General features: G+C 35.5%; 1 protein-coding gene across 3 annotated transcripts in view; it reads right to left on the bottom strand.

Annotated features, from left to right (window-relative positions):
• Window positions 1-1,001: 1,001 nt before the first annotated feature.
• Window positions 1,002-21,727, bottom strand: part of EPC2 (enhancer of polycomb homolog 2) — a 126,002-nt gene continuing 105,276 nt past the window's right edge. For all 3 annotated transcript variants that reach the window (XM_065931507.1, XM_065931506.1, XM_065931508.1), the window contains 7 exons: window positions 20,534-20,623; window positions 16,840-16,985; window positions 16,387-16,730; window positions 5,998-6,134; window positions 4,515-4,674; window positions 3,255-3,588; window positions 1,002-2,267 (listed from right to left, as the gene is read on the bottom strand). In XM_065931507.1, the coding sequence (XP_065787579.1) occupies window positions 2,195-2,267; window positions 3,255-3,588; window positions 4,515-4,674; window positions 5,998-6,134; window positions 16,387-16,730; window positions 16,840-16,985; window positions 20,534-20,623 (1,284 nt within the window). In that variant the 3' untranslated portion in view covers window positions 1,002-2,194. The remainder of the gene's footprint in view (window positions 2,268-3,254; window positions 3,589-4,514; window positions 4,675-5,997; window positions 6,135-16,386; window positions 16,731-16,839; window positions 16,986-20,533; window positions 20,624-21,727) is intronic.

The raw sequence follows: 21,727 nt of genomic DNA, 5'->3' as shown, positions 1-21,727 counted from the left end.
AACAAGTATCTGTCACTTAAGTCTTGAAAAACATTAGAAAAATGTATGTGCAAGTAACAGAAATGATACCTGTGGAACAGCTACAACCCCATCAAAATAAGGCCTATTTTTCTATTTTACTTAAAAAACAAAACTTGTTATCAGCTTTTGATGAATTCTGAATTCGCCACATCTCCAGAAACTGTAGACAGTTTTTTGTTTTATATTATTTATAACATGTATATCACAAGGCAACTTCATTTCATGCTTTACTTCGGTAAAATGGAAATAAAACTTTTTTTCTGAAATTGGCACTAAAGTTGTTTGGAGTTCTTAATAGCAAGGAGATACATCCAACTAAAAGCAGAATGAATACAGTCAAACTACATATCAAATCAAAATTATTCTCTTTATATCATCAGCAGTGAGTAACTCCAGAGGTAGTATGGCAGAAATGAGCATGGATCCTATCAGGTCACAACCAACGAAGAAATTAAATTTATTTTTTCCTATGGTTTTGACTATAAATTGCTTTACATATTTAGGAGCTGAATAAAAACCACTCTCAGCAGAAATCTTGGCCCATTAATTCAACGGACATATCAATTTACAACTTTCAGGACTGCAGATATAAAAAATGTAAAGTAAAAAATTATGTAGGTTGAAATGGTTTTAATCATATTCATTAAAAATATTTCCCAGTACTTACTTGACAAAACCCCCTTGCAATATAATTCTAAACTTTTATTTATAAAATGAGGCTCACTTATGAGATTTCAACGAATGTTACACTGCAAATTACTTACACTCTGCAAAATATTTTAAGAACTTTTTCCTATCAAAGGTAGTTTATACTGGATTATCTGAAACCCAATAGTGCCCACAGGTGAGCTTCCTATAGTTCTTTTCATTAATGCTTGGAAAGCACTGTGAAAATGAAAAGTGCTGTTAAGTGCTATCACCTCCCCTAAATCTTCACTTACACTGTGTGCACATTGTGAAATAAACACATATGCAGCATGTCCATGTTTGATATGTATTTTTATTTCCCTGCAGTTTTCACTTATCAAGAACAAGTAACAGGGAAAGTTGTCTGAACTAGTGCATAAACAAACATTCTGAAACACCACTACACGTATCTAATATACAAGAACCGTATAAAAAAAGTCACTAAAACACTACACTATGAAGGTGTCCAACGCTTACAGTCAGACTTTTTCCAACCCGTTACTTGCCTTGTAGCCACAGGAAAACTCTCCAAAATTGAAAAGACAATCTTGCCACAACCCTCCCCCCCTCCCAACACCTGGGATGGCTCGATATCTAGACTTCCAATAATTATTGCAATGATATAATGCAATACATACCTGGTAAAATATCCTTTATGTGGTGTGTTACAGTTTTAAAGCCAGTTAAAATATGCAGTCTTCGGATAAAATGTAATCCTTGAAAAATTTTCATACCTGCACAGTTTAAATGTACTAGATGCATAATTTTTCCTAGTCCTTTTTTTCTGTGTAATCATTTTTTATAAACTGGTATTATAAATAGAAATATACATTCAAAATATATGGAAAAGTGAGTTACTACATTAAATTTGCATGTATCGATCCATCCCTTTCCCCTGCACAGTAATAGAAAATACTATTTTGCCTTGAACTTCATATTTGACAGTGAAATGCCACTAAAGTATTTACCAAAAAGTCCATCTAGTCAAATTGTGAAACAAAATGAACCAAGTGAAAACTTTACAGTTCCTTTAGAAAAAAATTACAAGAATTTCATTTCCTAGCTATGAATCTTTAACTTTTTAGACACAAAGTTGGATTTATTTTTACAAGATACAAAATGTAAACATGGCAAAATAAATAGTTAAAACAAGTGATGCAGGATCCCATTTCATGCTCATGATCCCATTAAAGAATTATTTTTTAAAATCCATTCAGTTGCAAATTCAAGTGCAAAAGCATGATGATGAATATCTACTATTCAAGTAACAGAAATAATATTGATGATACAAATAAACTATTTTACAAGGTAGTGATTTTCCCAATTTTACAAAATATACATCATATATCGATTTAACATCCGATATACTATAGTCCATTTAGGTCCATTGTTACGCTCTGTGATCCACAGAGTTTCGCCTTTTGCATTCAGCTGGAATATGAATGACTGCACACCATCAGCACAGGTCAAAGCCACATGTTTTAGGTTATGTCACTTCCATAGCTACTGTTGTCTCTGCTATTCCATTTAAACCCAATCTTTCTGGTTCATGGTTCTCTCTATAATAAGGCAAAGAGTAAAATAAACATTAATACTCTCTAGAATATGATGTTTATCATTTAGTAGTTACAGATGCGTTTTACATAATTACAACTAAACATACTGCACAAGAACATTTCCCATTTTTACAATTTCCATACAAGAATGAGGAAAGATTTTCTTCAGTTAAGAAATTCTATGAACTTGATTATAATTATTTACTTAGTAAAATAGCAACTTAACACAGTATTTCAGTAATAGTCAATGATAAATTACTTATGAAATGTATAACATAGGACAATTCAAGCCTTTTACAATAGACAGAGCATATGATGCTCATAAATAATAATCATTAGGAGCACAATATTGCTTAAATTACTTTTCACTACAGTTTTACAGGTTTATGGTCATGTAGTTATTAATCCACACAGATCAATTTTTTTGATTCACTGTTTGCATGCATTGGTGTCATAGAAAGAAAAAAACAATCTGAAATACATTATCATAGATTTAGTTAATTCCAGGATATTCTCACTTCTAAAATATACACAGAATAATTTACTTTCCCTTTGGGTATAATGTTAAAAAAAATCCAAATTTGATTTGAAAACTAAAGCTCTGAAAGCTAACAATAACTCTAGACTGCTAGACTGCCTAAACTACAAAGAAGAAATATAAGAGTAACTCAAGCTTCTAAAATAGCTGATGTATTTTTTCAGTTTGATGGTTCCCAAGTTGATGTGGACTATCCTCCCCTTTTTAAATAACAGTTCTGATTGGCATTTAAACATTCTACTAGGGACCTTAAACAAATGATCTAAGTCACAGAGCTTTAGACTAAGCAGATATTCAATATCTGTTGAAAAGCAAGTCAATCAGTTGACAAGTTATCTACGGCTTGAGCAGTAAAAGAAAAAAAAGGAAGTCTTTTCCTCCCACAGGATCTGAGCCAGCAGAAAGAGACAGAATGATACTTGAAGCACACACACACACACAGGCACACACACCTGGCTATGCTGCTGATGGCACTGCTGGGAGTAACCTTTGGCACTCTGTCCATACTGGCAGCAACTGTGGCAAGTTTTAAGGCTGTTGGCGATGGTGCTGAAGTCCGTGTATTGATATGCACATTGACTGGAGAAACAACACTGACGTTATTGAGGTGCACTGCGTTTGTCAGGCAGGAATTGTTCATGGGAAGTGTCTGAGGACTGCTTGTGCACAATGCTGGGATTAAGTGGTTTGTAGTGGTGTGGCCAACTGTCCTTACAAGTTGTACAGCTGAAATCCCTGGGCTGGATGATAAAGCCATATTGGTGGAGTATAATGTTTTAGAGGTTCCTGAAGGGAAGAAAAAAAAAATTGTTCAATTTACCTCATGAGACATTAATTAAACTCTTTAAAAGATTAGGAGTTTAAAAGAAAAAAAGAATGCAAACATTTGCAATCTAATTAAATTTCCGAAGAGAGTTTCTAATCCATAACAACATATTCACCTTTACAACCCCAAAGATACCCTCTTTCTACTAGCCTGCATAAAATGGTTTTGCAAAGTATTCTGCTGCCTTCATATATGGAAACTGTATAACAGGACAGAGGTCCTCTTGGAGACTGAGGGCAGGTGGAGATGAAAACTGGACTTCTATTAGAATTTACACAAGCAAGAACATCAGTAAGGAAGGGCAATCACAATCATGGGTACATGGAACAGCAAGTGGAAAACCCAAGGGTCTGAGCAGAAGTTAAAGGCTGAAAGGAAGAGTAAATCTTTGAGGACTCAGGGTAATATGAAGCAGAAATAGTTTCACAGCAATACTGTATTTCACAAGGGAGGAGTCACAGAAAGCAGGCCTGTGAGTGTGTAAGACTGGGAAGGTAAATCCAATTTCCAGCTTACTGACAGACCATCTGGACTATTAACATAGTTCTCCTTTTTATAAATGCACGAATGACTCAACAATGATGGTTAGCAATTAGCTTGATGTGACTGCTAAGATGTGAGGCAAATGATAGTATGTAGAAAACTAGGCAGGGTGGACTGTTACACAGGTAGGTATCAACTGGGCATGGGAGGACACAGGGAGCAGACTTGCTGTGACTTTTAGAAACGTCAAGCTATTCCACCACACATAGCCATAGAAATTATGGAGTCCTAACTGATTTCTTGTACAATGTTTCCCCTCTGGATTTAAAAATCAAGAACCATATCTCAAATCACTGAGTTGCAACTTTGAGCTAGTAAGTATCACTTGAAACGACAGGCTTACCTGAAGGCTGGACAACACCGTTTATATTGTTGTGGCCAGTGTTCTGTTCCTTGGCTACCTCACTGCGACTTGGAACAGGTGCACTGACCACTGCAGATGCAGCAAAATGGGCGCTGGCTGAGTCAAGTGTTTTAGACATACAGTCAGAGGTGCTTGAGCCCTATAAAATAAACAAAGTTAAACTCTCAACTTTTTAGATGTGAGTTCACAAACAGGTAGAGAAGTGAGAAAACCCAAGAGGGTGTTGCCTTTTTCATTCTGAACAGTTACAAGTGTTTATGTTAAGAGATCTAGGACTTCACAGACTATTTTCATCTGTGAAATAAGAAAGTTACTAAAAACTGGGAAGCAACTATTTAAGAGAAAGAGCTAGGGTAATAAACAATCCAAATCTTTATGCCCTATTCATTTTTCCAAGCCTTTAAAAATACTTGACAATCGTTAATATGTCTCACTATGATTATATATCTTTTTCCCTTATATCTCTTCTGATTTTTGCTTTATATATCTTTATTTGTTGCTAAAGTTTCTAATGGTTTATGATGTCTATCTTCTCTGTGAATTGTACCTTTCATCATTAAAAATAATCACATTTGTTTCATTTAAAATAAGTAAATTTTTAAAAATACTTGACAATCTAGATACTGTTGGCAAAATGAAATGACAGAGATAACTGACAGCCATTTTGGTCCCAATGTAAAAATGTATCTTAGCCTAACTTTTCAGTAGGCTGAAATTACCTGAGATTCATAAAAGGCAAACAAAGGCAAGTTTAATGGTCATGTTCCTTTTGATACTGTATAAAACTAGTGCAGGGTTTAAACAACAGAAATTTATTCTCATACAGTTCTGGAGGCCAGAAGTCCAAAATGAGTCTCAAAGGCTCATCTCAAGGCGCTGGCAGGGCTTCTTTCTCCTAGCAATTATGTTACTAGGTGCTTATTTATACAGTCTTGTCTCTACTGTCAATCATTTAACTGTGCCTAAGGAAAACTTCATCTAGGAGCAATTTTTTTTTCTTCAGGGAAATGAGTTTCAAATGGACAAAGGACTATGTTGTCTGGATCTATTACACAAGCCAATTATCTCCCACCTTATGGGGCATATTCAAATGGCACAACGCACAGTTTAGGAAGGGGTTGGGATGGTCATATCCTTGGAAAGAACATTTTGGGGGGAGTAGGGATGAGCATGATGGTTCTAAAAGTATATAATTACTTCTATGAATTCTTAGTGAACTTTCTAAAAATATGTAGCAATTTCTTTCCTAAATTAAAAATACTATATTTGGCTCTAGTGCTCCTCTCATGAAACATAAACCGGTCACTTAAAATTAGGTAAATTAACTGAAAAAGACACAGGCTTGATCTTCAAAACCAAGAGTAGCAATAACAAGGTTATCTGCTGTGACTTGACTAAAATTTTTTTTAAATGACAAAATTATGAAAGAACAGACATAACCATGATTCAAAGACAGCTTTACCTGTGCTTTTGGATGTGTCTGTTGCGAGGAATGCTGAGATTGCTGTTTCTGCTGAAGCTGAGCAAGCTGCTGCCTTTGCATTTGAACTAACTGCTGTTGATGAGTCTGAAACTGCTCTTCCGTGATGCCCCCTGACACTGGCAAAGGACATTAATTTTAGAAATATGCATGTTTTAAAGTACTTTTAACAAGTAGAATACAATCTGAAGTTACTCCACAATTAAGATGAAAAGCAATTTCAAATCACAGGATATATATACATCAGCAACAAACAACAGGGTAAAAATGATACTCCCTTCAGCCAAAGTAGCTTACACTAATACCTATGACCTTCTAATAATACATGCTTAAAAGTTGCTATTTGTAGTTTTTACTGTATAATACAGCTCTAATTTGAGGATTCTTCCATTTATTCAGACTTAAACCACATGTTAAGCCAATAGATGCCTGAAGTAAGTACTATCTTAAAAACATGGACTAGAAATGAGATATGTTAGAAAATCAAAGATACAATGCATCCTCAGATGTAATCAATTATGTTATTACCAACTGTGTTAAGTTACTAAATGTCAAAAATAAGACATTTAAAACTTTTATTTAAAAAATTACTTTAAAAAAAGTTATCAAGTTATAATAAGAAACACTTTTCCCAAAGAAATGTAAACAAACTTTCACTCACTGATATTTAAGTCCATCACTGATAAACTTATTCAGAGGACACAAAGCTATCTCCATAGAAGTCAGCATATTATCAGAGCCACAAAACATTTAAATCACATCAGAATACATGTATTACCAGAGCCATTTTACTCTATTTTTCTTTATTGTTTTCTTTCCTTTCTTCTAGCTATTTCACTCAATCAGCAAGTATTTACTATCTACGATGAAAAGTGCTGAATTAAGAGTTAAGAATGAATACAGAGAAAAAAAATAAATTTAAAAGAAGGTCTCTGCTATAAAGTCCTACAATGTAGTTGGGAAGAAAAGATACACATAAAGAATTCTCTACTAATATAAGTCAACCTTTAAAAGTAATTTAACTAACTTAATCAATATGACTTGAAGGAGTTTAGATAGGAGACTATACCTTCAGTTAATGTTACTTAACGAGAAAGTTAAAAGTTTCCCCACCAAAAGTTTTCCATTTAGCAGAATCACAAATGGGAAATCTTATATATATGTACACACACACACACACACATATGATGGCACATTAGACATAACAAGTTGTGCAAAATACAGCTTATTTTCTATGAAGGAATTAAGCCCCAGAGATGGACAAAGCTTTAGATAGGCCTTCATTTCTGTTACACAATGTTATCATTAGAATTAGTACTGGGCTGTCATGGAGAAACAGTTCTTAGATAGCCATTTTATTTTTAGAAGATGGGCCTATGATAGTGCTCATTCTAAAATTTCACTATTACCTGTATTTTTGAAGTACACATTAGTTATCTTACTGAATTACCAACAAAATCAAATGTCTTTCTTTGCACATGTTAAATTCACTGCAAGTATTCTATTTTTAAATAAAAAATAATAACTTAAATTCTAAATTTAAAATCTTCAAAATCAAATGAAAATGTGAAGTGTTCATTAATTTCCAGCTGTATGAGAACCTTGGGAAAGAGATTAAAAATAGTTTATTAGATACAAAGGCAGGACGGAAAACCTTAAGTCCAAATAAATCTCTTTAAGTCTTATGTGTATAAATCAGTGTACCAATCCAGAAGAAGTGGGCTTGTAATCTAGTGTTAGTATACTCTACTCTCAAATTCAGCCTGATGTTTGTCCAGAGCTTAGGTTTATGTTGTGATGAAAAGGTGAGAAATCCATAGCACTGAATTTTAAGTGAGGAATAAACCAAACAGGATACACTTTCAGCAGCTATTTAAAAATTCAGAAAGAAATGAGGATAATGAGAACTTTTTCATTTTTCAAAACCTTTTAAGTCAGATAATCATAAAATCTTACTAATAATATATATATATATATATATATATATATATATAAATTACTAGAAAGAACAAATTGCATTCTTTTAGCAACAAAATTAGTTTTGGTTAGTACTTACTAACAAAATGTTGCCAACTAGAGGTATTCTAGTTGTTCTTATGAAAAGCTGATCATTTATGTAGATATCAAAAAGGGATGCTAATAAAATTTCCTGGTCTGGGGAGGGATATGTCTACTTACCGCCCTGACTTGTTGAAGCCATTAATTTGTTCAAGAACTCCATCCTTTTCACCATAGAAAATGCATAAAATTCCAAGCAAGACTTCACCGAAATCACTCAAATTAATGATCAAGTGTGCCCAACTTCTTAAAAACTCAGGCTGGCTTCGATACCAAAATTCTGATTCCTGATTCTGCTACTGGTTGAAAACCCCTGATGGTAAAACTTAATTCAAAAATATGGATATGCTTAAAATATTAAATTCATTTTTTTTCTTCTTCCTCTTAACCTCAAACTCAGCATGTTAGATTCATTCTTAACATCTAGTTTGTTGTTTTTAAATACTATAAGGTGTTTTGTGCTTGAAAAATGCTTGTTTCCCATTCAGAATTTTTTAGAGCATTAAACACTCTTCAGACAAAAACAGCAATCATGACACAGAATTGGAACACATACAGTACCCCCTCCATAATTGACCTCTTTCGTTTTGTAAAGATGAATGAAAGTGGTAAGAAATGTAGTATGGTTTTAATGACAGTCATAGTACTGATCAAAAGGAAAGCATCTTCTCCACTGATTACTTTTCCTTTCATAAGTTACCGAATTACTTCATAAGAAATTTATTTCTTGTAGTGACTTTGAGTTATCAAGAGATAAGCATTAAAATACACCAGGAAAATGTCACACTTATAGTGTGAAAATATCTCTTTAGGAACGAGACATAGGATGGGGGCCCAAGTTTGGAACGGTGGTAGTGACATAAAGAAGTGGGAATCTATGAAAAAAGAAACCATATCTGTTTCTCTTGCTTAGGGTCAAGTCAAGTTCTTTCTACTAGTTGCTATCAAAAGTTGCTAGCTTAAAAGTAAATTTCATGCTGGTCATACATCTACCATATCCAAAATGTCCAAGTCCTGTCAGTTTAAAAGTAACTGACAATCTGTAAATTGATACAGTTACTATGCAAAACAGTACAGAGATTTCTTTAAAAAACTAGGAGTAAAACCACCATATCACTCAGCAATCCCATTACAAGGTATATACCCTGAGGAAAGACACATGTAACCCAATGTTCACTGCAGCTCTATTTATAATAGCTAGGACATGGAAGCAACTTAAATGTCCATCAACAGATGAATGGATAAAAAAGCTGTGGTACATATATACAATGGAATATTACTCAGCCATAAAAAGGAACACATTTGAGTCAGTCCCAATGAGGTGGATGAACCTAGAGCCTATTATACAGAGTGAAGTAAGTCAGAGAGAGAAAAACAATTATCGTATACTAACACATATATATGGAATCTACAAAGATGGTACTGATGAACCTATTTTCAGAGCAGCAGTGGAGACACAGACTGGCAGGGGAAGGAGAGGATGGGAGGTATGCAGAGAGTAACATGGAAACATATACTATCATATGTAAAATTGACAGCCAATGGGAATTTGTTGTATGGCTCAGGGAACTCAAACCAGGGCTCAGTAACAACCTAGAAGGGTGAGATGGGGAGGCAGGTGGGAGGGATGTTCAAGTGGGAAGGAACAGGGGTAAACCTATGACTGATTCATGTTGATGTTTGGCAGAAACCAATGCAATACTGTAAAGCAATTAGCCTTCAATTAAAAATAAATAAAATTTTTTAAAAAGTAACTACAATCTGATTGTTTTATGAAGGCAAAAGGTAGGAAATGTTCTTTCCCTAAGAGGTTTTGCAAATCTCCCTGGGTAACATATTACAGAATTTCCCCTTTTACATATGCAAATTGTCATTCTGTACATTAGTAACACACTTGCATTTCTAAATATTTTGAGCATATAACTGACAGTCTGTTTTTTACTAAAGCCTCTAACCTTTCTGGCTGTCTTTCTACCTGCCTTGGGTTTATCAGTCTGCTTTCATTCCTCAGATGAATCCATGTAGCTTTTCACAGTATATTTGTCACCACCCTTAGAATGCTGATTCTGTTTTCAAAAATTGCAGGCATCCCTCATTTTGGTCTTTATCTTTCAGTCATGTGGTTCCTACAAGGTGCTCTGCTAGCCTGATCCCTTATCACCTTTCCCTCTCATAATCTGACAGTGAGCCAACACAAACATACTCTAGGTATCTCCACTAGATTTTACAATGGTATATCGATAAAGCTTTACATCACTGCTTTTTGAACTTGGGCCCAGAGAAAACATTCTTGAGTATGTGTGAAATCTTTACAAGTATTTGTCAACTTTTCACTGTTGTTTCATTGATGAACTAATAAAAAGAAACACTGAATAGAAATACATTCTGGATTTTCTAGATGACCACCCCACAACCGAGTATAAACACATGATTTTTGTGTTTGTATCTGCTACCTTTGAAAAAATAACCTTTCAACTTTTAATGCAGTGTTCTTCTAAAATTAGGATAAAGTGATTATTGGGAAGCTATGAATATTTTAAAATACTAGCCTAGACCAAGTTTTTGCAGTTTAATGAAGAACATCTAATGTGATAGTAAAAATAATCTAAAAGTCAAAATGATTATTTGGCACTTCATCATCTACCAGGTAGGTCTGTTATAATATGTTTTAATACATACCTTGTTGAAGCAATGCTGATTATATGCAATGTCTGTTTGTTTTAAAAGCTGGATCTGGGGTTACATGGAGGAGGAGGAGGAGATCCTATTTTAATCCTTCTAGGTAATAGCAAGCAACCAGGTAAAGGTGACAAAAAACCACTGGACCTACTCTAAGGACAAATCTTCTGATCTACAAAAGCCAACAATATAACCCAGAACTATTCACATCCTCTAATGTAACTAATGAGAAAACTGCAAAACTGTGGGGATACTAACTAGGGTGAAGATGAGAGGTGAGACAGGAAGTGAGAGGGTGAAAGGGGTGGGGAATGAGGAACAAATGAAATGTGAAGATAAAGCAGACTAAAGATCCATTTAAATTTCTGAAACCCAAGCTAAATAGTTATAACTGAAATTTCAGTATGATTTCCTTTAGCAGTCAAACTAAAATCTTTCAAACTCCTGAAGTCTAAATCCATTTCTCACCTTTGGAAGTGACTTTAACTTAAAAAATAAGTCCTTGTGAGTACCTCAGCGAGTGTTAAAACATAGTTTTCCTTTTTAAAAAACTTTTATGCTTGCAAACATTTTATACCATTTTCAGAAAGACTGGGAAGACACTGCAACCATGCATTAGTCTAGCCCAAGATTAAACATAAACCGCCCTTCGAGTCTGAACAAGCAATGCTACTTTTAGATGTGAAATATATTTCCTTAAGGTTGGGATTTAAGAATAGTATCTCAAAAGAATAAATACTGCAGTTTCAAATGACTGAAAACTTTATCATCTATTTATTTAAATAATATAATATTTGCTTGTTATAAGCTCCCTGAAGGTAAGGATTATTGTCTCCTAAAATTCTGCAACTTCCAAACACTTAACATAGTGGCTTGCATATGTTAGATCCTAAATAATTATGTATTAAAAATAATTTTCCTTGGTTATCCACTTCCTTTATTTAGCACATCTATCTTTCCTTTCCTATTCTTTGAGAATAGGCTTTCAACTAAGATAACATACTTTTAAATAATTAACTAAATGAAGTCTTCAGTTTTAGTTCTTACTAGTACCTAGGACACACAATTCTATTTGTTTCCCTTTAAGTCCATTTAGTATGGTACCGAAAATAATAATTAGAATACATTCAAGACACAGCAACTATGACTTGAAAAACATTAACTGGGTTAACAACATAAAAGTAAGAAAATTTTCTGTAAATGGCTCTCAAGCTCAAGGTTGTTGTTTAAGAACTAAGAACTTGTGATACAAATAAATACTACAAGTGTCAGGTGTATCAGGTTTCTATTTCTGACCAAACCCTTTATTTGCTGTGAATTTCCCAGTTGTGAAACAGAAAATTCAGTACTTGATACTCTCTGCCAAGTAAAAACATGGTTCTGTATCAGTCCTGTTACTTTTTTTTTTTTCTTAAGATCAGAGGAATCGGGTGGAGAGTCCTGTTACTCTTAAAGACACACACGTTCTCCTGACCAAGTCCACTAACAAGCAGAAAGCACAAATGTTACAGACATACCGGTTAAGAGAAACCAAATGTATGAGGATTCAATTCTTTTGCATATGTCCATCAAATATAATGGAGAAGGAAATGGCAACCCACTCCAGTATTCTTGTCTGGAGAATCCCATGGACAGAGGAGCCTGGTGGGCTACTACTGTTCATGGGGTCACAAAGAGTCAGACATGACTGACTAAGCACATCAAATATAAAAAAGTAACTTTTAAGAAATTCCTAAAATTCTTTTTAGGTAGAAAAGGAATTTCTATCCTTATTTACTGAACTGTAACTGAATTCAATTTAAATGACCTATCCAGAATGGAGAAACTATGTAATGAATATAACTGGTAAGGGGTGTACTTAAAACTGCCATGGGCAAATTCCCTAGTGGTCCAATAGCTAGGATTCTACACTTTCATTGCCGTGAGCCCAGGTTTGATTCCTGGTTGAGAAACTAAGATCCCATAGAGGTGGCCCAAACAAACAAATAACTGCTACAGCTTTTCAGTTGTTCACAAAACTGGTGTTAAAAATATGTTTCATTATGAATTTATATACCATGCCTAATATTTTGAAACAAAACAAATTTGTTAAAAACAAACCACCTTGTGACTTCAATGACCTTAGAGGGTTATAGTTAGCAGAGAGAAAACATGAACAAAACTCTTTAATAACAAATAATGGAATGGTACTAAGTTGAGACACAGTACCGTTACATAACAAACATAAACATAAAAAAGGAAAAATGGCATAGATCAAAACCACTATTTTTTTCTGATGACAGGGGAAAGGTAAAAATAGAAATAACTTTATTATCTATGATAATAGCATCACATATATGTGATTTAAATTCCCTGAGAAGTGTATGCAAGCCTAAAATAATATTTCAAATGCTTACTTTACGCTGATACATGGTAGTGTCATAAAATTCTAGAGCTGACTGTACAGACTGATTACATTCTGAATCCATACATGCAGAGTAGTGATGATACAGTAACGAGAAACATATACATTTTCTGGAAGAGTCAAGTCAAATAGATCGGAAGTGTTTCAGGAAAGTACAGTAGAAAGCTGCAAATGTGTGGCCATATTCAAGTTGAGAAGGAACATTTAAAATCAATCTTTTGTTATGGTATTCATTGGTAGAGAAAAAATTCAAACTATGGTCAAATCTAGTTATAAATACTTATGGTTGGTATGTTTTTAAACTCTCTTTTTGGCAAAATTATTGAGTAACTTTTGGTACAGGAGTTTCAGTTATATAATTTGAATAATGTCTTAGAGTTGGCTGAAAAAAGGATGTGACCTAATATTCGTCAGTTCAGTTCAGTCGCTCAGTTGTGTCTGACTCTTTGCAACCCCATGACTGCAGCATGCCAGGTCTCCCTGTCCATCACCAAAATCTGGAGTTTACCCAAACTCATGTCCATTGAGTCAGCGATGCCATCCAACCATCTCATCCTCTGTCATCCCCTTCTCCTCCCACCTTCAATCTTTCCCAGCATCAGGGTCTTTTCAGATGAGTCAGTTCTTTGCATCAGGTGGCCAAAGTATTGGAGTTTTCAGCTTCAACATCAGTCCTTCAAACGAACACCCAGGACTGATCTCCTTTAGGATGGACTGGTTGGATCTCCTTGCAGTCCAAGGGACTCTCAAGAGTCTTCTCCAATACCACAGTTCAAAAGGATCAATTCTTTGGTGCTCAGTTTTCTTGATAGCCAACTCTCACATCCATACGTGACTACTGGAAAAACCATAGCCTTGACTAGATGGACCTTTGTTGGCAAAGTAATGTCTCTTCTTTTTAATATGCTGTCTAGGTTGGTCATAACTTTCCTTCCAAGGAGTAAGTGTCTTTTAATTCCATGGCTGCAATCACCATCGGCAGTGATTTTGGAGCCCCAAAAAATAAAGTCTGCCGGTTTCCACTCTTTCCCCTTCTATATGCCATGAAATGATGGGACCGGATGCCATGATCTTAAGTTTTCATAATGTTGAGCTTTAAGCCAACTTTTTTACTCTCCTCTTTCACTTTCATCAAGAGGTTCTTTAGTTCTTTACTTTCTGCCATAAGGGTGGTGTCATCTGCATATCTGAGGTTATTGATATTTTCCCCGGCAATCTTGATTCCAGCTTGTGCTTCATCCAGCCCAGTGTTTCTCATGATGTACTCTCCATATAAGTTAAATAAGCAGGGTGACAATATACAGCCTTGATGTATTCCTTTTCCTATCTGGAACCAGTCTGTTGTTCCATGTCCAGTTCTAACTGTTGCTTCCTGACCTGCATACAGATTTCTCGAGAGGCAGGTCAGGTGGTCTGGTAGTCCCATCTCTTTCAGAATTTTCCACATTTTATTGTGATCCACAGAGTCAAAGGCTTTGGCATATTCAATAAAGCAGAAATAGATGTTTTTCTGGAACTCTCTTGCCTTTTCGATGATGCAGCCGATGTTGGCAATTTGATCTCTGGTTCCTCTGCCTTTTCTAAAACCAGCTCGAACATCTGGAAGTTCACAGTTCACGTATTGTTGAACTGGCCTGGAGAATTTTGAGCATTACTTTATTAGTGTGTGAGATGAGGGCAATTGTGAGGTAGTTTGAACATTCTTTGGCATTGCCTTGCTTTGGGATTGGAATGAAAATTGATCTTTTCCAGTCCTGTGGTCACTGCTGAGTTTTCCATATTTCCTGACATATTGAGTGCAGTACTTTCACAGCATCATCTTTAGGATTTGCAATAGCTCACCTGGAATTCCATCACCTCCACTAGCTTTGTTCGTAGCGATGCTTCCTAAGGCCCACTTGACTTCACATTCCAGGATGTCTGGCTCTTACTATTTTTACACTTCTAAGAATCCTGCTGTTTAAAGTCATATTAGGTATTAATCCATTTCAGCTTCAAAAGGTCAATAAATTTCACAGACTCATGAGCTTTATATAATGGGATACCATTTTCCTTACCTAAATTCGTTTGGGAGAAAATTAACCAACTAATTTGGAGAAATGATATGCCAACTTCCAATCATTCAAACAAATCCAATTTTCCGTAACAACCTTTAAATAGACAAATGTCTAAGTAATGTTTGAAAATAAACAGCTCAGTAATTAAAAAGGACTGAACACTATTGAGACAAAATTTCAACTTAAAATGACTTAAAATCATTTTGAAGAAGTGTAACACATCAATTTTATATACTAAAATACACTGTCCAGGAAATGATTTAGAAATAAATACATTTTACAGAAAGAAAGGATATCAACAGTTTAAGTCAAGCCACATCTAGCTTTGCCTTTGGATACCACGCATTTTTTGCAATTTATACATTATAAAGACATTTACAAATTATACACTTACATATATGTGATAAAGAGAAGACTATCCACAGAAGAAAACAAATCAAAATTACATCTACATCTGTAGATGTGACACATTATTTACAATGCCGAGGTATATTAATTTTAGTACAATGTCTCTTAAAATGGAAAATACTTCTTGATCTCAATTAGAAAGGTATATTATTAGACCAAAACTACATTTTGCAGAAAGAAAGCTTTTTAATGGCATTTCTAAGGGGCAATGCTTACATTCAAGCAAAGTTAATACAATAAGTGAAAGTAAAAGGGAAAGAGGCTTCCTTGGTGGCTCAGAGGGTAAAGAATCTGCTTACAATGCGTGAGACCTGGGTTTGATCCCTGGGTCGAGAAGATCCCCTGGAGAAGGGAATGGTAACCCACTCCAGTATTCTTGCCTGGAGAATTCCATGGACAGAGGAGCCTGTCAGGTTAGTGTGTTAAGCTTTCTATAACAAAAACACTTTTGTGCTATGATGATCTGATAGCAGCTAATAATCACTCTGCCCAGAGAGAATTCTCTACACACTCACCATACCAGGCACATTCAAAGTGAGTGGTTTTACAGGTACTAATTAGGAACTTTTGGTTAAAATGCAAACCACAATAATAGTGTTTAGTTTCTTACACTGGGAAAAAAAAAAAAACGTAGGTTAAGCTAAAATTCCTTTCCTCAGTAGGATCATGAAAATAAACCTTCAAAATTCATCATGAAAGTCTATTTAGTGGATAATGAAAAATTAAGAAGAGAAGAGGATATACTTTTAACAAGTAGCAACTTACCTGATATGCCATTCTTGCTGGTGTTCAATAAAGCTACAGATGCTGCAGAAACTCTTTTATTGTTCACAGTCTGCCCTGGTTTTCTTGAGGTACATTCTTCACTATCACTGTCCTGTAAATTTAGTAGCCTTGGCTGGAAACACTGTAGTCGACATGATCTGATATTGCTTAATATTTCGGAAAGGGACAGTCTATTTTCACAATGTTTATTGGAAGCATTGGTCCGAGAGAAATTAGAAGAAAAGTCTATAGTTTGGGAAGCGCTTGAAAAACCATTCAGCATTTCAGGGTCTATCTGTTTTAGGACTGGGTCATGTTCTGTGGCTATCCGGTCCATTATGACCCTGAAAAGCAATATAAAGCCAAATATTACCTAGAAGAACTTAAAAACATTTTCTTGATACCGTACCTTCTACCTTGGAAACAAACAGCACGTCAAAACGAACAGTTTACCTTCCACCTCTGCCAATTCGCCTTCTTGCAAATCCTATACATCGTCTTGGGACTGTGAGAGTTGTAAGACAATGCCTGTATCTTAACTTATCCAAATCTGCCAATTCTGAATTTCCAAATGATCGGTTAGTTTGGTCCAAACGAGGCTGCACAGAAAGGAAAAAAAAAATTAAAACTCATAGCGTAATTCTGAAATGAAGAAAAGTTAAATCATGATAAAAATAAAGTAACTACAGTATTAGAAGAAGAATTCAAATTTAGATATAAAACTTTAAAATTGGGGTTTAAATGCTAACCAGGTAAAATTCTATAAAACTGATATAGAAGTTCACTCATCAAAATAAACTAAATTTTTATGACTATCAATACATTTAAGATATATTATATTTTAAAAGAAATATATCGTTAAAGAACAATGTGGCTTTTAACATTTATGTAGGAGTTGCTGTTCAGTTGCTCAGTAGTGTTCAACTCTCAGCGACTCTAGAGATAATGAATTTAGTAATTTATAAACTTGCTACTGAGATATATTACAGGGATTTCAATAAGATTTTCAAAAATTGCACTTCAAGAAAGCATGCGTGACCTTATATTAGGTACCTGAATATGTTCTAGTGTCACCCAGTTTGTAGTCAATGAAAACCTGAATAGAATTTGTATCCTACTGTTGTGTGAAAACTGTATAAATCTCAATTATGTTGAATTGGTGCACGGTGCTTTTCAGGTCTACTATATGCTTCTACTTTTCTGTATATTCATTCCATTAATTTTTGAGAGTTCAGTATTGAAATTCAACTAAAAATCTTAATTTATCTACTTAACAAAAGAATTGTAATAAATGTTGGAGCTATATGCAACTTTGTTCTGTATTTTCCATGTCTTCTATAAATGTTATCATACTTTCATAATTTAAAAAAGAAAAAAAAAAGAAAGCAAGCACAGATTAAATTCATAGTGCCTCCCTTTATTTTTAATGACATACAGTGCATTTCTTAGCTTTCCATTTCCTCACTTCAGTTCAATTGAGTTGCTCAGTTGTGTCCAACTCTTTGCGACTCCATGGACTGCAGCACAGCAGGCTTCCCTGTCAATCACCAACTCCCAAAGCCTGTTCAAACTCATGTCCATTAAGTCAGTGATACCATCCAACTAGCTTGTCCTCTGACGTTCCCTTCTCCTCCCACCTTCAATCTTTCCCAGCATCAGGGTCTTTTCCAATGAGTCAATTCTTCACCTCAGGTGGCTATAGTATTGGAATTTCAGCCTCAGCATCAGTCCTTCCAATGAATATTCAGGACTGATTTCCTTTAGCATGGACTGGTTGGATCTTCTTGAAGTTCAAGTGACTCTCAAGAGTCTTCCCCACACGAAAGTTCAAAAGCATCACTGCTTCGGTGCTTAGCTTTCTTTATAGTCCAACTCTCACATCTATACATGACTACTGGAAAAACCGTAGCTTTGACTAGATGGACCTTTGTTGGCAAAGTAATGACCAGGAGCTGACTGTGGCTCAGATCATGAACTCCTTATTGCAAAATTCAGACTTAAATTGAAGAAAGTAGGGAAAACCACTAGACCAATCATGTATGACATAAATCAAATCCCTTACAATTACACATTGGAAGTGACAAATAGATTCAAGGGATTAGATCTGATAGACAGAGTGCCTGAAGAACTAAGGACGGAGGTTCGTGACACTGTACAGGAGGCAGTGATCAAGACCATCCTTAAGAAAAAGAAGTGCAGAAAGGCAAAATGGTTGTCTGAGGAGGTCTTACAAACAGCTGAGAAAAAAAGAAAGCTAAAGGTAAAGGAGAAAAGGAAAGATATACCCATCTGAATGCAGAGTTCCAAAGAATAGTAAGGAGAGATAAGAAAGACTTCCTCAATGATCAATGCAAAGAAATAGAGAAAAACAATAAAATGGGAAAGACTGGAGATCTCTTCAAGAAAGTTAGAGATACCAAGAGAACATTTCATGCAAAGATGGGCACCATAAAGGACAGAAATGGTATGGACCTGACAGAAGCAGAAGATATTAGGAAGAGGTGGCAAGAATACACAGAAATGCACAAAAAAGATCTTAATGACCCATATAACCACGATGGTGTGATCCCTCACCTAGAGCCAGACATCCTGGAATGTGAAGTCAAGTGGGCCTTAGGAAGCATAACTACAAACAAAGCTAGTGGAGGCGATGGAATTCCAGGTGAGATATTTCAAATCCTAAAAGATGATGCTGTGAAAGTGCTGCACTTAATATGCCAGAAAATTTAGAAAACTCAGCAGTGGCCACAGGACTGGAAAAGGTTAGTTTTCATTTCAATCCTAAAAAAAGGCAATGCCAAAGAATGTTCAAACTACAGCAAAACTGCACTTATTTCACATGCTAGCAAAGTAATGCTCAAAATTTTCCAAGCCAGGCTTCAACAGTAAATGAACTGTGAATATCCAGATGTTCAAGCTGGATTTAGAAAAGGCAGAGGAACCAGAGAAAAAATTGCCAACATCCATTAGGTCATCAAAAAAAGCAAGTGAGTTCCAGAAAAACATCTACCTTTGCTTTAGTGACTAAGCCAAAGCCTTTGACTGTGTGGAACACAACAAGCTGTGGAAAATTCTTAAAAGAGATGGGAATACCAGACCACCTGACCTTCTTCCTGAGAAATCTGTATGCAGGTCAAGAAACAACAGTTAAAACAGGACATGGAACAACAGACTGGTTCCACACTGGGAAAGGAGTGCGACAAGGTTGTATATTGTCACCCTGCTTATTAAACTTATATGCAGATTACATCATGAGAAACTCTGGGCTGGATGAAGTACAAGCTGGAATCAAGACTGCTGGGAGAAATATCAATAACCTCAGATATGCACATGACACCACCCTTATGGCAGAAAGTGATGAATTAAAGAGCCTCTTGCTGAAAGTGAAAGAGGAGAGTGAAGAAGTTGGCTTAAAACTCAACTTTCAGAAAACTAAGATCATGGCATCCAGTCCCACCACTTCATGACAAATAGAAGGGGAAACAAATGAAAAAGTGAGAGGCTTTATTTTGGGGGGCTTCAAACTCACTGCAGATGGTGACTGCAGTCATGAAATTAAAAAATCCTTGCTCCTTGGAACACAAGTTATGACCAACTTAGATAGCATATTGAAAAGCAGAAACATTACTTTGTCAATGAAGGTCTATCTAGTCAAAGCTATGGGTTTTCCAGTAGTCATGTATGGATGTGAAAGTTGGACTTAAAGAAAGATGAGCGCCGAAGCATTGATGAACTTTGGTGTGGAGAAGACTCTTGAGAGTCCCTTGAACTTCAAGAAGATCCAACCAGTCCATGCTAAAGGAAATCAGTCCTGAATATTCATTGGAAGGACTGATGCTGAGGTTGAAACTCCAAAATTAGGCCACCTGATGTGAAGAACTGACTCTTCTGAAAACACCCTGATGCTGGGAAAGATTGAAGGTGGGAAGAGAAGCGGACGACAGAGAATGAGATGGTTCGATGGCATCAGTGACTTGGACACGAGTTTGAGTATTCTCCTGGAATTGGTGATGGACTGCATGCTGCAGACCATGGGGGTCGCAAGGAGTTGGACATGACTGAGCAACTGAATTCAACTGAAGTCATCTTGACATGAGTTATCTGCTAATTCCAGTTCCCAAAACACCACAAAAAATATAGTTCTTACAGCATAATACTGGCATCCTGCCCGCCTCCTGAAAGCACAGGGACCATCAGGATCATTTTCTTCTTCGGGTTCTGATGCTGGGGACGGTACCTACAAAAGAGGCATGAAGCATTCCATTTAGGAGTTACCAAAAGTCAACAATCTTTGTAATGGTCTTAAATCAGAATGTAATCACAGTGAATCACTCCACATTACATACAGGAGGTAGTGAATTTCCCAAAATATTTAAAGATTAGCAGAAGTTTCGTACGGTTAATAATCATTTTTAATGGGTAAGTTCTTGCAGGTTAAGTTCACATGGTATTGCTTAACTGTTTCTGAACATGTATATAAACGCTTTAAGCTTGAAAATAATTAGTATGGTTTTTACATAACCCATTTATACATTTTATAAATACTGTGTGTGGCCATGAATACTTTGTAATAATAATTATGTTTCATCTACAGACAGGTATGCTTTTATACAATAACTTCATTTCTCTATAATAAAGCCTAAGACTAACAAGATACAAAAAGCTTATGAATAACCTCCCATCCCTCAAAGCCAAAAAGTTCCTACATTGCACTGAAAGGGGAGTCCCGTATTTCCCCACGTGTTTTTAAAATCATTTTTAAAATTTAACAGATCTGAAGCTGAAAATCAAAAGAGGAAAGAGGACTTGCTACAAGGTAAGCAGACTGGTTTAGAAGTACTAATCTCACCATCTGATAGCAAAAGAATAAAGACTTTCAAAAAGTTGTCACACATTAAAAAGCATAGGACCAAGTGAGACTAGGACAAATAAATCCCCCTACATAATCTGAGTGGACCTCTAAGGCAGCACTGGTGCATTATAGCAAATGTTATGTTATCGAAAACAGATTAAGGGAAATACAAATATACTCTGATATGTCAGGAAATAATATGGTTTAGATAAATTTCTACCCATAATGGTTAAAATTAAAAAAAAAAAAAAAGTTTTGGTACTTAAGTTTCAGCTGTCTCGCAATTTCACTTTGGAGTACATCTCTTTTTCTGACAACGTTGGCTCAACCACATTTACTTGCAAACTTTTGAACCTCACAAATCCCTCTCTTCCTATTTTGAGAGGAAAAATGCTTTCTCCACATTATTTCAAAACTGTGGTAATTACCACTGAGCAGGATCATCCAGGGGAGAAAGGCATTTGTTTGAGGTTCCAATATACCTCCAAC

This window comes from Muntiacus reevesi, chromosome 3, assembly GCF_963930625.1.
Source record: "Muntiacus reevesi chromosome 3, mMunRee1.1, whole genome shotgun sequence".
In the NCBI taxonomy this organism is placed as follows: domain Eukaryota; kingdom Metazoa; phylum Chordata; class Mammalia; order Artiodactyla; family Cervidae; genus Muntiacus; species Muntiacus reevesi.
The sequence above is the reverse complement of the archived record's forward strand: the minus strand, read 5'-3'. Positions and strand labels throughout refer to the sequence as shown.